Raw genomic sequence first — 15,396 nt, 5'->3', positions numbered from 1 at the left:
CCAAAATCCGAACCAGTGCAGCCGGTGTTCAATTGTAGTTTGTGCCTCCAGCGGAATCTACACAAGCGCCCCCTAGCGGCCGTATATAGTCGGGTGCGAGCATTTTCGGAATTGCCCTGCTGTTCCTCCCACTGCCAGCAGGGGCGGCACTTCTGGATGTTGCCCGTTTTTGACTTTTATCCACAGAAAGATGCACCACGCACATGTCTACTCACCCAAACAGGAAGCGGCCCATCCGACAAGCAGAAGGTTCCGGGAGAGTATCGTGATGTCGCGGCTTCTTCTGAAGCAACAAATCCTGCACAAGTGTGAAATCGCGGTTGAAGTCGTGAGAGCATGAAAGCACATCTGGTTGTGACGCCATCTGATCGGAGTTCAACCTGATCGTGAAAGTGCGGTGCGTGAATCCCTGAGGGTGATGATGGTGGAGGTGATGAAGAGCGGCTCCGTCCTCTATAAAAACCGCAGCGGGCGCTGGGACGGAGCGAGAGGCGACGGGAACGCAGAGGGACCGCCGTCACATCTGGACCTGGAGATGCTCCGCAGACTCATGCTGCCCGCCGTCAGCCTCCTCCTGCTGCTCGCCTGCAGTCCCGCCGAGGCGTGGTACAAACAGGTGGCCGGACCCCGATACTACTCCGTGGGCAGAGCGTCCGGGCTGCTGTCCGGCATCCGGAGGTCTCCGTACACGAAGAGAGCCGAGCCGGAGCCGACGGACGGGGAGTCCGCGGGCAGCAACGCGGCCGAAGCAAGTCTGCAGAACTTCATCCTGAGGACCATGGTCAGTGCTCCACAGAGGAATTATGGGATGGCTCTCATTGCCATGACGTCCTACATGATCCATATGATTTGTGCTGTACGTCAAAGATAGATGTTCATGTTCTGCTGCTCTCCCACCAGCCCGTCTGTGTCAAAGACGTCCAAGCCGACCCTCAGAGCTGCCAGCTCCTGCAGGACCTCAGGGGCTTGCTCCGCTGCCAAGCCGACGTCTTCTTCTCCCTGGACCCCTCAGACTGCGCAGAGGACTGAGCCCGATGGACTAGCCAGAACCGCTTCCAGCTCCAAACTGGTGTTAAAACTGGGGTTTTAAAGTTGTCGTACTGGTTTTAAGATGTGCTAAAAGTGGCGTTGTGAAATTAAAAATGTACCGAGGAATAAAAGAATCATCCCGCAGTTTGGGTTTTTATTAAGCAAGTGAGACAAATTGCACAAAAATCCAGATTTTGGAGTCTGAATTTGTTGTTTTGGATCCTCCCTCAAGCCCAGACCTGACTGTGCTGTCACATCACCATCCACCCTCTCCCCCGTAAGACCTCCGGCACCAGCAGCTCTCTCCTCACACCACGCCACCTCCCTCCACCCCCTGCCAGATTGACCCTCCCAGTCCAACCCCCGTCCTCACCCACCAGGAGTCACACCTCTCCATTAAAGCTGATCAGGTGAGGAAGGAGCTGAGGAGGACCAAGACAAGGAAAGCTACTGGCCCTGATGGCATCAACTCCAGACAACTCAAGGACTGTGCAGACCAGCTCTGTGGAGTACTCCTGCACATCTTTAACCTGAGCCTCAGTCTGGAGAGAGTTCCACTCCTGTGGAAAACATCATGTGTGGTTCCGGTTCCTAAGACTGCGCACGCCAGGGGGCCCAACCACTTCCGGCCAGTGGCTTTAACCTCTCAGCTGATGAAGACCATGGAGAGGATCGTTCTCACCCACCTCCGACAGCTGGTGGACAGCAAGATGGACCCTCTATAGTTTGCATATCGACCGGGCATTGGTGTGGATGATGCTGTCATCTACCTGCTGCACCGGTCACTCTCACACCTAGAGAGCACCGGGAGCACTGTGAGAGTCATGTTCTTTGACTTCTCCAGTGCCTTCAACACAATCCAGCCATCATTGCTGAGAGGGAAGATGGAGGGAGCCGGAGTCGACTGTCACCTAGCTGTCTGGACCACCGACTACCTCACCAACAGACTACAGTACGTGAGGCTCCGTGACTGTGAGTCCGACGTGGTTGTCTGCAGCACGGGGGCCCCGCAGGGTACAGTTCTCTCTCCCTTCCCCTTCACTCTCTACACATCGGACTTCAGCCACAACTCAGAAAGCTGCCACCTCCAGAAGATCTCCGACGATACAGCCATCGTTGGACGTGTGTCTGAGGGGAACGAACTGGAGTACAGGGAGGTCATCACCAACTTTGTCGCCTGGTGTGAACTGAACCATCTGAGCATCAACACCAGCAAGACAAAGGAGGTGGTGATCGACCTCAGTAGGAAGGCTTCTCAGACTGCACCCGTGAACATCCAGGGTTTGGACATTGAGATCGTGGAGGAGTACAAATACCTGGGTGTTCATCTCAACAATAAACTGGACTGGACTCATAACACAGACGCCCTGTACAAGAAGGACCAAAGTCGTCTTCATCTGTTGAGGAGACTGAGGTCCTTTGGAGGGTGCAGGACACTGCTTAGGACTTTTTATGACAGTGGTGGCATCAGTGATCTTCTACGCTGTGGTCTGCTGGAGCTGTGGAAGCTCAGAGAGGGACAGGAGGAGACTCAACAAACTGGTCAGACGGGCCGGCTCAGTCCTGGACTGCTCTCTGGACTCCATTGATGAGGTGGGTGAGAGGAGGATGTTGGCCAAGCTGACATCAATTATGGACACCCCCTCTCACCCCCTACACGAGACTGTGGGGGCCTTAAGCAGCTCCTTCAGCAGCAGACTGTTACACCCATGGTGTAAAAGGGAGCGTTACCGCAGGTCATTTATCCCTACTGCCATCAGATTGTTCAACACTTAATTGTAGCACCAATAACCCAGGGTTGGCATATTTGCACGAACTAATCATCCTACCTCTGGAATGTCTGATTTGCACATCTTATTTGTACCTTAAATTTTCTTCACACTGTCCGACACTCGTGTACATAATTTTTAATTTCTGTATATACTGTATAATGTACACAGCAATGTACAATAGAAGAGTCTTTTTTTTTTTTTTTAGTACTTTCTGTATTGTACACCATGGGCTACCGCTGTAACGTGCAATTTCCCCGATGTTGGATCAATAAAGTCTTTTATCCTTATCCTAATAATCACCACAATCACAACCAGTCATTCTCATTAATAAAAACTTTATTTAAAATCCTTTAAAAATACTTAGCTTAAATAAAAACCAGTACTATACAGTTACAGCAGCTGGACGGATGCCAGGTTGTCTTTGACAATCTGATCCACGACCATGTGGAAGACCAGCCGAACGCTGGCCGTGTCCGTTGCCGTGGTGTAGTGGTGGTACACGGGTCTGTCGGGGCCGCGGCTGCACGACGAGAACATGGCTGTGATGAAATGAGCCGCGGCGTCCACGTCCCCATCGTCTCCTGCGGGGGGGGGGGGGGGGGGGTGTTTGAACTGGACAGATGAGCATTTCTAGCGGGGAAAAAAATTACCTTGATATTCGGAAAAGTAGAGTCTCAGGTGTCTCCCGGAGTGACGGATCTTCTCCTGGAAAAGGTCGGTTTTGTTCATGAGCAGAATCTGAATCAGGAAACAAATGAAAGCAGCTGTGGAATCACTTCATTCATCATTCATTCAAAAATACACCACCGGACCCAAACGCACAGGTGAAATGGACCTTTACCGCTCCGTTACCATGGTCTGGATCGGCAAATTTGCTTTCAAGGGACGCGTTTTGAGCGGAAAATTGGATTTTTCTCTCGCGGTTTAGATTTGAAACATGTAAAGATCTGAAGGTTCTGATGCTGAGGAGGTTGGTGGAAACTCCTTCGCCTGCTCTTCATCCCAGCTTTGTTTGGATCAGGCGGCCATCAGGAGCTTTAATCAGCTCCCAATTTAAACAAAAGTGCCCGTTTCCCTCCCACGGGGGCAGCGACTCACCACTGAGGTCCTCCTGAAGATGCCGTTGGCGCAGGTGGAGGCAAAAAGTTCTAAACTCTCCTGGAGTCGATTCTGCCAAGGGAAGGAGGGACAAATTACTATTTGCAGCACGTTGGGGTGAGGAGGCAGCGGCCTCTTCATACGCACCACTGGGGAAGCCTCCATTAGCGTCGTGTCGTAGCTGCTGAGAGCCGCGACAAACCAGACGGCCTGAATGCCTTCGAAGCATTTCAGCCACTTCCTCCTCTGGCTGCGCTGGCCGCCCCCATCGGACAACCTCTGCGCATAACTATTGCAGAACGTAACCGCCAGGGGGAGCTGTAGTCGTTTCAGAGGCACTTTTGAACTGGTTTAACCACGAAGTCAGAATTAATCGCCGTGGAGATGTGTAAAAGCATTAAACACAATTAAATGTTTTATTACTTCCATGTTTTAGCTCATGCATGTTGCTTCAAAAAACAAAATAAAGCAAAAAAAAAAAAGTGCACACCTGATCCCGCAGATCTTTAGTCTTCCATTCACGCAGGTGTTGTGGATCTGCGGTGAACTTTAATTCGAGCTTTCACTTACATGTAAAATGATTTGTGGAAATTTGCACGAGACAACACCGGCTTGAACCATTTCACATTTTTATTGTATGGTGCAGATATGATGAACATTTGGTGGAAAATGTGAGGGGGGCTCTCTGACCCCCGATCGTAATCTGATCTAAAAGATTTCACACAAGCACACTTTCACTACACGTGGGTATTGCCATGGTAACAGCATAGGATAAAAAAGGTATCAAAGTAGGCGCCATTTCCCGTCATGTCTGAAATGAGACACGTGTGCTGATAAGACTAAAGATTAATCGAGGGTCTCAACCTTACAGCCACTTTGTATCCAGGAAGAAGATTAAACTGAGTGAGTAAAGACAAAGGTGTTTTATAAGTGCTGAATTCACCTGCTGGAAAGGTACAGGAGCCCAGTTATGGGAGCATGTTTAACAGAACTAGCATAAAAGTGACTTCTTTTTTTTTTTTTTACATTCTTGAAGATTTCCTGTACAAAAATATGAATTTGTGTCAAACACATTTAGGCATTTACAGTCACAGTCAGTTGACCTCTGGTGTCACGTGCATGACTTCTGCACGGTGCTGTAAATCACTTCATTGGGATGAAACTCCTTCTCTTCCTTCCTGCAGGTGAAGAACCAGCATAAACCACAGACGTGTCACAACAATGATGGCGGAATAGCTCACCTGCTGCTGGCAGATGTGAAGGTGCGGTGCGTGAGTAGATGACCTCAGGATCCTCAGCTGTCCTAACTTCCTGGTTTCTCTCTGCCAACTGGGTGATGCTACAGTTGGCGTATGTCTGGTTATGGACATTAAAAACGACAACTGTCAACATTAAAAGAAAAGCTTATTTAATGTATTTTATCCAGAATCACAAAGCAGCAAATCGCTCCAGCCGGATGAATAAATAATAATATCATCATACCGGGCAGTCCTCTCCGCCCTCGGCCTCTCGCACCCTCTTCGTGTTTTTCTTGAATCTGAAACATTGACAGATTTTTTTTTTATTTCATTCAAACATGTCAGACCTCTGCGTACGATTAAACTGTAAATCTTACCTCATGGCAACAACAACAACAACAACAACGATGATCAGGACCAGTAACAGGCCAATAGGGATCATTATGTAAGTACTGTAGTGCCCGATTCCTGTGTAGCAAACAAAGTGAGTTAGTTCCCCGAGTGGTTTATCACCCCTGGACAGGTGACCAGTCCAAGGCCGCTGAGGGTGCTGCAGCGCCCCCTATTTGTTGTCGATATTAACCAATCAGGTGAGAGGAACAGCTCAGGCTAGGAATTAATCAGAGTTGAACCGGAGTTGATATTTAGGAATGACATTGCTAGCATAGGGTGGTGCACAGGAGCTGTTTCCATGGTCACCACACCCCTGGACACCAGGTTCCTGATGTTCTGGTGTGTCTGCATGTGATTGCAGGCTGAAACTACAATCTTCATGCACCCGAAGTTCTGCGTTGAGACTCCCCCTTTCCACAAACTCACCTTTGATCTCAACCGTGACGATAGATGAGTTCTGGCTTCCGTGTTTGTTTGTAGCTCTGCAGAAATACTCTCCGTTCTCACTGGTGACCCACACAGACTGGTTACCAACCTCCTGGACCCCGTCTATGATTCTAAACCAGACGTAACTCTTAACGGGGGGGTTTGCAAGACTCTGGCAGACCAAGGAGACTCTTGTGCCATTATCTATCTCCATCGGTGGACTGGCTCTCGTGTTCTTGGGCCCGTCTGAAAGGAAACATTCGGCATCAGTCGCCGGGTTGACTTTAATTTTGTAAAACTGTGATTCTGTTTCCTGTTCTCACATTCCACGTCCACGTGCACGGCCGCCGTGGTCGTTCCCAGGTGGTCGCTCAGAGAGCAAGTGTAGTTCCCAGAGTCTGAGGGCGACACGGGACCCAAGTCCAGCTTGGATCCCTCTCTGACAGGAGCTCCGTTCTTAAACCAGGTGATGGACTGATGGGTTCTATTGCAGGGGTTCTCACATTCCAGATGAACAGAGTCGCCTTCCTTTATTGTTCCACCCACGCTGGGCTGCAACCTCCTCGCCGACAATTCTAGCAGATCAGAAAGAGGGTCTGTAACAGCAATGTTTCCACCAAAGAGCATGAAATCAAAGCAAAAACTTACCAAAAACTTGCAGCACTGATCCGGTTATGCCTGTAAATTTGCCAGTATCTTCGGTGGTCTCGAATCTAAACGCGTATTTCCCTGAATCGTTGCGCCCGACATTTTGTATTGTAAAAGAACAGTTGTTTTTTTTGTCACCGTTATACCGAAACCTCGAGGTCAAATTTAAGTTGTCGCTGTCATATAAAAACGGACCCTCATAAAGATCATTTCTTTCATGACCCCACATGACCCTGGTCACCGAATATCCGGCGGGGTAAAAAAAGGTACATGGAATGAAGACGCTGGAGTTCTCCAGCACGCAGATATTAGCCAGCGGATATTCGACGCCATAGTCGGTGCGGATACCTGAAACAAAGAAGCTCAGTGAGGCCCAAGATTCAAGCCAGTTCAATCAGACACACGTTGCCCTTCCTCACCGTTCAGAGGCAGCAGCAGCAGCAGCAGCAGCAGAAGTGTCCACGTCCAATTCCTGAGTCCAGCACACATGTGGTGACCGTGGTTAAGGCTAAAGCTGCTCATGGGACGACGCTGACCCTTGAGACGCAGTACGTGGCTCAGCTTTACAGTCACAATGCGAGCAGAGGAAGACTGACGAGACCTAATAATGATACCTCCGTGTGGTTTCAACACCGTCAGCTTGTTTGTTTGGTGACCTCAAACAGAAAAGCTAACGGAAGAGGAAAGAAGAGGAACACACCTTCTACAACTTCTACAGCCAAAAGCTGTCATCGTGGTCTGGAACATGTATCTTAACCAATATGCAAATGTTGCGTTGCACAAGATGAAGAACGAAACTTCTGCTGGAGCCTGAAGAGCCTGAAGATCCAAGCACCAAGCAGCGCTGCCCGCGGTGGGCGATGAGCAGAAGCACGCCACCGCCCGGCTCCGCACAGCTCCGTTATAAAATCAGAACCTCTCTTGTCTTTGACAGAATGGGTTTTTAATATTAGATGTTTTCAGGCAAAAATCACTTCCTGTGGAATTTAGCAACCAGCAGATGAGCAACAGCACAGAACACTTCTGCTTTCTGGGTATTTCTGCAAAGATGTTGTAGCCGAGGTGAAAATGAATACACTTTGTTTTCTTTATTCTTTTTGAAATATCTACAAATCCTGATTTTATATTGAAGAGTTGGACAATAGAGTGTTCTATGTCTTGTCTGTGGCTGACGCCCAGACACGCCCGTTACAGTGTATTATTTCTAATGATATTTTGGCCTCATTGTTCCTTTGGACCTGCGTTCTGCTTTGCAAAATAAACTACTAAATTCCAAAATCCGAACCAGTGCAGCCGGTGTTCAATTGTAGTTTGTGCCTCCAGCGGAATCTACACAAGCGCCCCCTAGCGGCCGTATATAGTCGGGTGCGAGCATTTTCGGAATTGCCCTGCTGTTCTTCCCACTGCCAGCAGGGGCGGCACTTCTGGATGTTGCCCGTTTTTGACTTTTATCCACAGAAAGATGCACCACGCACATGTCTACTCACCCAAACAGGAAGCGGCCCATCCGACAAGCAGAAGGTTCCGGGAGAGTTTCGTGATGTCGCGGCTTCTTCTGAAGCAACAAATCCTGCACAAGTGTGAAATCGCGGTTGAAGTCGTGAGAGCATGAAAGCACATCTGGTTGTGACGCCATCTGATCGGAGTTCAACCTGATCGTGAAAGTGCGGTGCGTGAATCCCTGAGGGTGATGATGGTGGGGGTGATGAAGAGCGTCTCCGTCCTCTATAAAAACCGCAGCGGGCGCTGGGACGGAGCGAGAGGCGACGGGAACGCAGAGGGACCGCCGTCACATCTGGACCTGGAGATGCTCCGCAGACTCATGCTGCCCGCCGTCAGCCTCCTCCTGCTGCTCGCCTGCAGTCCCGCCGAGGCGTGGTACAAACAGGTGGCCGGACCCCGATACTACTCCGTGGGCAGAGCGTCCGGGCTGCTGTCCGGCATCCGGAGGTCTCCGTACACGAAGAGAGCCGAGCCGGAGCCGACGGACGGGGAGTCCGCGGGCAGCAACGCGGCCGAAGCAAGTCTGCAGAACTTCATCCTGAGGACCATGGTCAGTGCTCCACAGAGGAATTATGGGATGGCTCTCATTGCCATGACGTCCTACATGATCCATATGATTTGTGCTGTACGTCAAAGATAGATGTTCATGTTCTGCTGCTCTCCCACCAGCCCGTCTGTGTCAAAGACGTCCAAGCCGACCCTCAGAGCTGCCAGCTCCTGCAGGACCTCAGGGGCTTGCTCCGCTGCCAAGCCGACGTCTTCTTCTCCCTGGACCCCTCAGACTGCGCAGAGGACTGAGCCCGATGGACTAGCCAGAACCGCTTCCAGCTCCAAACTGGTGTTAAAACTGGGGTTTTAAAGTTGTCGTACTGGTTTTAAGATGTGCTAAAAGTGGCGTTGTGAAATTAAAAATGTACCGAGGAATAAAAGAATCATCCCGCAGTTTGGGTTTTTATTAAGCAAGTGAGACAAATTGCACAAAAATCCAGATTTTGGAGTCTGAATTTGTTGTTTTGGATCCTCCCTCAAGCCCAGACCTGACTGTGCTGTCACATCACCATCCACCCTCTCCCCCGTAAGACCTCCGGCACCAGCAGCTCTCTCCTCACACCACGCCACCTCCCTCCACCCCCTGCCAGATTGACCCTCCCAGTCCAACCCCCGTCCTCACCCACCAGGAGTCACACCTCTCCATTAAAGCTGATCAGGTGAGGAAGGAGCTGAGGAGGACCAAGACAAGGAAAGCTACTGGCCCTGATGGCATCAACTCCAGACAACTCAAGGACTGTGCAGACCAGCTCTGTGGAGTACTCCTGCACATCTTTAACCTGAGCCTCAGTCTGGAGAGAGTTCCACTCCTGTGGAAAACATCATGTGTGGTTCCGGTTCCTAAGACTGCGCACGCCAGGGGGCCCAACCACTTCCGGCCAGTGGCTTTAACCTCTCAGCTGATGAAGACCATGGAGAGGATCGTTCTCACCCACCTCCGACAGCTGGTGGACAGCAAGATGGACCCTCTATAGTTTGCATATCGACCGGGCATTGGTGTGGATGATGCTGTCATCTACCTGCTGCACCGGTCACTCTCACACCTAGAGAGCACCGGGAGCACTGTGAGAGTCATGTTCTTTGACTTCTCCAGTGCCTTCAACACAATCCAGCCATCATTGCTGAGAGGGAAGATGGAGGGAGCCGGAGTCGACTGTCACCTAGCTGCCTGGACCACCGACTACCTCACCAACAGACTACAGTACGTGAGGCTCCGTGACTGTGAGTCCGACGTGGTTGTCTGCAGCACGGGGGCCCCGCAGGGTACAGTTCTCTCTCCCTTCCCCTTCACTCTCTACACATCGGACTTCAGCCACAACTCAGAAAGCTGCCACCTCCAGAAGATCTCCGACGATACAGCCATCGTTGGACGTGTGTCTGAGGGGAACGAACTGGAGTACAGGGAGGTCATCACCAACTTTGTCGCCTGGTGTGAACTGAACCATCTGAGCATCAACACCAGCAAGACAAAGGAGGTGGTGATCGACCTCAGTAGGAAGGCTTCTCAGACTGCACCCGTGAACATCCAGGGTTTGGACATTGAGATCGTGGAGGAGTACAAATACCTGGGTGTTCATCTCAACAATAAACTGGACTGGACTCATAACACAGACGCCCTGTACAAGAAGGACCAAAGTCGTCTTCATCTGTTGAGGAGACTGAGGTCCTTTGGAGGGTGCAGGACACTGCTTAGGACTTTTTATGACAGTGGTGGCATCAGTGATCTTCTACGCTGTGGTCTGCTGGAGCTGTGGAAGCTCAGAGAGGGACAGGAGGAGACTCAACAAACTGGTCAGACGGGCCGGCTCAGTCCTGGACTGCTCTCTGGACTCCATTGATGAGGTGGGTGAGAGGAGGATGTTGGCCAAGCTGACATCAATTATGGACACCCCCTCTCACCCCCTACACGAGACTGTGGGGGCCTTAAGCAGCTCCTTCAGCAGCAGACTGTTACACCCATGGTGTAAAAGGGAGCGTTACCGCAGGTCATTTATCCCTACTGCCATCAGATTGTTCAACACTTAATTGTAGCACCAATAACCCAGGGTTGGCATATTTGCACGAACTAATCATCCTACCTCTGGAATGTCTGATTTGCACATCTTATTTGTACCTTAAATTTTCTTCACACTGTCCGACACTCGTGTACATAATTTTTAATTTCTGTATATACTGTATAATGTACACAGCAATGTACAATAGAAGAGTCTTTTTTTTTTTTTTTAGTACTTTCTGTATTGTACACCATGGGCTACCGCTGTAACGTGCAATTTCCCCGATGTTGGATCAATAAAGTCTTTTATCCTTATCCTAATAATCACCACAATCACAACCAGTCATTCTCATTAATAAAAACTTTATTTAAAATCCTTTAAAAATACTTAGCTTAAATAAAAACCAGTACTATACAGTTACAGCAGCTGGACGGATGCCAGGTTGTCTTTGACAATCTGATCCACGACCATGTGGAAGACCAGCCGAACGCTGGCCGTGTCCGTTGCCGTGGTGTAGTGGTGGTACACGGGTCTGTCGGGGCCGCGGCTGCACGACGAGAACATGGCTGTGATGAAATGAGCCGCGGCGTCCACGTCCCCATCGTCTCCTGCGGGGGGGGGGGGGGGGGGGGGGTGTTTGAACTGGACAGATGAGCATTTCTAGCAGGGAAAAAAATTACCTTGATATTCGGAAAAGTAGAGTCTCAGGTGTCTCCCGGAGTGACGGATCTTCTCCTGGAAAAGGTCGGTTTTGTTCATGAGCAGAATCTGAATCAGGAAACAAATGAAAGCAGCTGTGGAATCACTTCATTCATCATTCATTCAAAAATACACCACCGGACCCAAACGCACAGGTGAAATGGACCTTTACCGCTCCGTTCCCATGGTCTGGATCGGCAAATTTGCTTTCAAGGGACGCGTTTTGAGCGGAAAATTGGATTTTTCTCTCGCGGTTTAGATTTGAAACATGTAAAGATCTGAAGGTTCTGATGCTGAGGAGGTTGGTGGAAACTCCTTCGCCTGCTCTTCATCCCAGCTTTGTTTGGATCAGGCGGCCATCAGGAGCTTTAATCAGCTCCCAATTTAAACAAAAGTGCCCGTTTCCCTCCCACGGGGGCAGCGACTCACCACTGAGGTCCTCCTGAAGATGCCGTTGGCGCAGGTGGAGGCAAAAAGTTCTAAACTCTCCTGGAGTCGATTCTGCCAAGGGAAGGAGGGACAAATTACTATTTGCAGCACGTTGGGGTGAGGAGGCAGCGGCCTCTTCATACGCACCACTGGGGAAGCCTCCATTAGCGTCGTGTCGTAGCTGCTGAGAGCCGCGACAAACCAGACGGCCTGAATGCCTTCGAAGCATTTCAGCCACTTCCTCCTCTGGCTGCGCTGGCCGCCCCCATCGGACAACCTCTGCGCATAACTATTGCAGAACGTAACCGCCAGGGGGAGCTGTAGTCGTTTCAGAGGCACTTTTGAACTGGTTTAACCACGAAGTCAGAATTAATCGCCGTGGAGATGTGTAAAAGCATTAAACACAATTAAATGTTTTATTACTTCCATGTTTTAGCTCATGCATGTTGCTTCAAAAAACAAAATAAAGCAAAAAAAAAAAAGTGCACACCTGATCCCGCAGATCTTTAGTCTTCCATTCACGCAGGTGTTGTGGATCTGCGGTGAACTTTAATTCGAGCTTTCACTTACATGTAAAATGATTTGTGGAAATTTGCACGAGACAACACCGGCTTGAACCATTTCACATTTTTATTGTATGGTGCAGATATGATGAACATTTGGTGGAAAATGTGAGGGGGGCTCTCTGACCCCCGATCGTAATCTGATCTAAAAGATTTCACACAAGCACACTTTCACTACACGTGGGTATTGCCATGGTAACAGCATAGGATAAAAAAGGTATCAAAGTAGGCGCCATTTCCCGTCATGTCTGAAATGAGACACGTGTGCTGATAAGACTAAAGATTAATCGAGGGTCTCAACCTTACAGCCACTTTGTATCCAGGAAGAAGATTAAACTGAGTGAGTAAAGACAAAGGTGTTTTATAAGTGCTGAATTCACCTGCTGGAAAGGTACAGGAGCCCAGTTATGGGAGCATGTTTAACAGAACTAGCATAAAAGTGACTTCTTTTTTTTTTTTTTACATTCTTGAAGATTTCCTGTACAAAAATATGAATTTGTGTCAAACACATTTAGGCATTTACAGTCACAGTCAGTTGACCTCTGGTGTCACGTGCATGACTTCTGCACGGTGCTGTAAATCACTTCATTGGGATGAAACTCCTTCTCTTCCTTCCTGCAGGTGAAGAACCAGCATAAACCCACAGACGTGTCACAACAATGATGGCGGAATAGCTCACCTGCTGCTGGCAGATGTGAAGGTGCGGTGCGTGAGTAGATGACCTCAGGATCCTCAGCTGTCCTAACTTCCTGGTTTCTCTCTGCCAACTGGGTGATGCTACAGTTGGCGTATGTCTGGTTATGGACATTAAAAACGACAACTGTCAACATTAAAAGAAAAGCTTATTTAATGTATTTTATCCAGAATCACAAAGCAGCAAATCGCTCCAACCGGATGAATAAATAATAATATCATCATACCGGGCAGTCCTCTCCGCCCTCGGCCTCTCGCACCCTCTTCGTGTTTTTCTTGAATCTGAAACATTGACAGATTTTTTTTTATTTCATTCAAACATATCAGACCTCTGCGTACGATTAAACTGTAAATCTTACCTCATGGCAACAACAACAATGATGATCAGGACCAGTAACAGGCCAATAGGGATCATTATGTAAGTACTGTAGTGCCCGATTCCTGTGTAGCAAACAAAGTGAGTTAGTTCCCCGAGTGGTTTATCACCCCTGGACAGGTGACCAGTCAAAGGCCGCTGAGGGTGCTGCAGCGCCCCCTATTTGTTGTCGATATTAACCAATCAGGTGAGAGGAACAGCTCAGGCTAGGAATTAATCAGAGTTGAACCGGAGTTGATATTTAGGAATGACATTGCTAGCATAGGGTGGTGCACAGGAGCTGTTTCCATGGTCACCACACCCCTGGACACCAGGTTCCTGATGTTCTGGTGTGTCTGCATGTGATTGCAGGCTGAAACTACAATCTTCATGCACCCGAAGTTCTGCGTTGAGACTCCCCCTTTCCACAAACTCACCTTTGATCTCAACCGTGACGATAGATGAGTTCTGGCTTCCGTGTTTGTTTGTAGCTCTGCAGAAATACTCTCCGTTCTCACTGGTGACCCACACAGACTGGTTACCAACCTCCTGGACCCCGTCTATGATTCTAAACCAGACGTAACTCTTAACGGGGGGGTTTGCAAGACTCTGGCAGACCAAGGAGACTCTTGTGCCACTATCTATCTCCATCGGTGGACTGGCTCTCGTGTTCTTGGGCCCGTCTGAAAGGAAACATTCGGCATCAGTCGCCGGGTTGACTTTAATTTTGTAAAACTGTGATTCTGTTTCCTGTTCTCACATTCCACGTCCACGTGCACGGCCGCCGTGGTCGTTCCCAGGTGGTCGCTCAGAGAGCAAGTGTAGTTCCCAGAGTCTGAGGGCGACACGGGACCCAAGTCCAGCTTGGATCCCTCTCTGACAGGAGCTCCGTTCTTAAACCAGGTGATGGACTGATGGGTTCTATTGCAGGGGTTCTCACATTCCAGATGAACAGAGTCGCCTTCCTTTATTGTTCCACCCACGCTGGGCTGCAACCTCCTCGCCGACAATTCTAGCAGATCAGAAAGAGGGTCTGTAACAGCAATGTTTCCACCAAAGAGCATGAAATCAAAGCAAAAACTTACCAAAAACTTGCAGCACTGATCCGGTTATGCCTGTAAATTTGCCAGTATCTTCGGTGGTCTCGAATCTAAACGCGTATTTCCCTGAATCGTTGCGCCCGATATTTTGTATTGTAAAAGAACAGTTGTTTTTTTTGTCACCGTTATACCGAAACCTCGAGGTCAAATTTAAGTTGTCGCTGTCATATAAAAACGGACCCTCATAAAGATCATTTCTTTCATGACCCCACATGACCCTGGTCACCGAAGATCCGGCGGGGTAAAAAAAGGTACATGGAATGAAGACGCTGGAGTTCTCCAGCACGCAGATATTAGCCAGCGGATATTCGACGCCATAGTCGGTGCGGATACCTGAAACAAAGAAGCTCAGTGAGGCCCAAGATTCAAGCCAGTTCAATCAGACACACGTTGCCCTTCCTCACCGTTCAGAGGCAGCAGCAGCAGCAGCAGCAGCAGAAGTGTCCACGTCCAATTCCTGAGTCCAGCACACATGTGGTGACCGTGGTTAAGGCTAAAGCTGCTCATGGGACGACGCTGACCCTTGAGACGCAGTACGTGGCTCAGCTTTACAGTCACAATGCGAGCAGAGGAAGACTGACGAGACCTAATTACGATACCTCCGTGTGGTTTCAACACCGTCAGCTTGTTTGTTTGGTGACCTCAAACAGAAAAGCTAACGGAAGAGGAAAGAAGAGGAACACACCAACTTCTACAGCCAAAAGCTGTCATCGTGGTCTGGAACATGTATCTTAACCAATATGCAAATGTTGCGTTGCACAAGATGAAGAACGAAACTTCTGCTGGAGCCTGAAGAGCCTGAAGATCCAAGCACCAAGCAGCGCTGCCCGCGGTGGGCGATGAGCAGAAGCACGCCACCGCCCGGCTCCGCACAGCTCCGTTATAAAATCAGAACCTCTCTTGTCTT

At 49.4% G+C, this 15,396-nt stretch overlaps 4 protein-coding genes across 8 annotated transcripts; 2 read left to right on the top strand and 2 right to left on the bottom strand.

The window, feature by feature from the left end:
* Positions 1-256: 256 nt before the first annotated feature.
* LOC101064535 (neuropeptide B-like) lies at positions 257-1,143 on the top strand. The gene is made up of 2 exons (XM_003964683.3): positions 257-781; positions 901-1,143. Exons 1-2 carry the CDS (start codon positions 419-421, stop codon positions 1,027-1,029), a joined length of 492 nt encoding a protein of 163 aa, XP_003964732.2. The 5' UTR covers positions 257-418; the 3' UTR covers positions 1,030-1,143.
* A 1,976-nt stretch (positions 1,144-3,119) lies between these two features.
* Positions 3,120-7,530, bottom strand: LOC115249789 (sialoadhesin-like). Of its 3 annotated transcripts, none has more exons than XM_029835900.1 (11): positions 7,024-7,530; positions 6,605-6,952; positions 6,280-6,531; positions 5,957-6,202; positions 5,515-5,605; positions 5,382-5,436; positions 5,141-5,261; positions 4,047-5,077; positions 3,900-3,971; positions 3,452-3,539; positions 3,120-3,382 (listed from the first exon to the last, which is right to left on the bottom strand). In XM_029835900.1, the coding sequence occupies exons 1-8, from the start codon at positions 7,124-7,126 to the stop codon at positions 5,043-5,045; spliced, it is 1,251 nt and encodes a 416-aa protein (XP_029691760.1). In that variant the 5' UTR covers positions 7,127-7,530; the 3' UTR covers positions 3,120-3,382; positions 3,452-3,539; positions 3,900-3,971; positions 4,047-5,042. The 3 variants fall into 3 exon arrangements, with proteins under 3 accessions (XP_029691760.1, XP_029691761.1, XP_029691762.1); XM_029835901.1 differs by having other exon boundaries at positions 3,120-3,321; XM_029835902.1 differs by having other exon boundaries at positions 5,141-5,255; positions 7,024-7,529.
* Positions 7,531-8,133: 603 nt separating this feature from the next.
* LOC115249790 (neuropeptide B-like) lies at positions 8,134-9,019 on the top strand. The gene is made up of 2 exons (XM_029835903.1): positions 8,134-8,657; positions 8,777-9,019. The coding sequence occupies exons 1-2, from the start codon at positions 8,295-8,297 to the stop codon at positions 8,903-8,905; spliced, it is 492 nt and encodes a 163-aa protein (XP_029691763.1). The 5' UTR covers positions 8,134-8,294; the 3' UTR covers positions 8,906-9,019.
* Positions 9,020-10,995: 1,976 nt separating this feature from the next.
* Positions 10,996-15,364, bottom strand: LOC105419109 (B-cell receptor CD22-like). Of its 3 annotated transcripts, none has more exons than XM_029836737.1 (11): positions 14,894-15,364; positions 14,475-14,822; positions 14,150-14,401; positions 13,827-14,072; positions 13,394-13,475; positions 13,262-13,316; positions 13,021-13,141; positions 11,926-12,956; positions 11,779-11,850; positions 11,331-11,418; positions 10,996-11,258 (listed from the first exon to the last, which is right to left on the bottom strand). In XM_029836737.1, the coding sequence occupies exons 1-8, from the start codon at positions 14,994-14,996 to the stop codon at positions 12,922-12,924; spliced, it is 1,242 nt and encodes a 413-aa protein (XP_029692597.1). In that variant the 5' UTR covers positions 14,997-15,364; the 3' UTR covers positions 10,996-11,258; positions 11,331-11,418; positions 11,779-11,850; positions 11,926-12,921. The 3 variants fall into 3 exon arrangements, with proteins under 3 accessions (XP_029692597.1, XP_029692598.1, XP_029692599.1); XM_029836738.1 differs by having other exon boundaries at positions 10,996-11,197; XM_029836739.1 differs by having other exon boundaries at positions 13,021-13,135.
* Between the last annotated feature and the right edge of the window lie 32 nt (positions 15,365-15,396).

The sequence above is a fragment of the Takifugu rubripes genome, chromosome 5 (assembly GCF_901000725.2).
Source record: "Takifugu rubripes chromosome 5, fTakRub1.2, whole genome shotgun sequence".
In the NCBI taxonomy this organism is placed as follows: domain Eukaryota; kingdom Metazoa; phylum Chordata; class Actinopteri; order Tetraodontiformes; family Tetraodontidae; genus Takifugu; species Takifugu rubripes.
The sequence above is the reverse complement of the archived record's forward strand: the minus strand, read 5'-3'. Positions and strand labels throughout refer to the sequence as shown.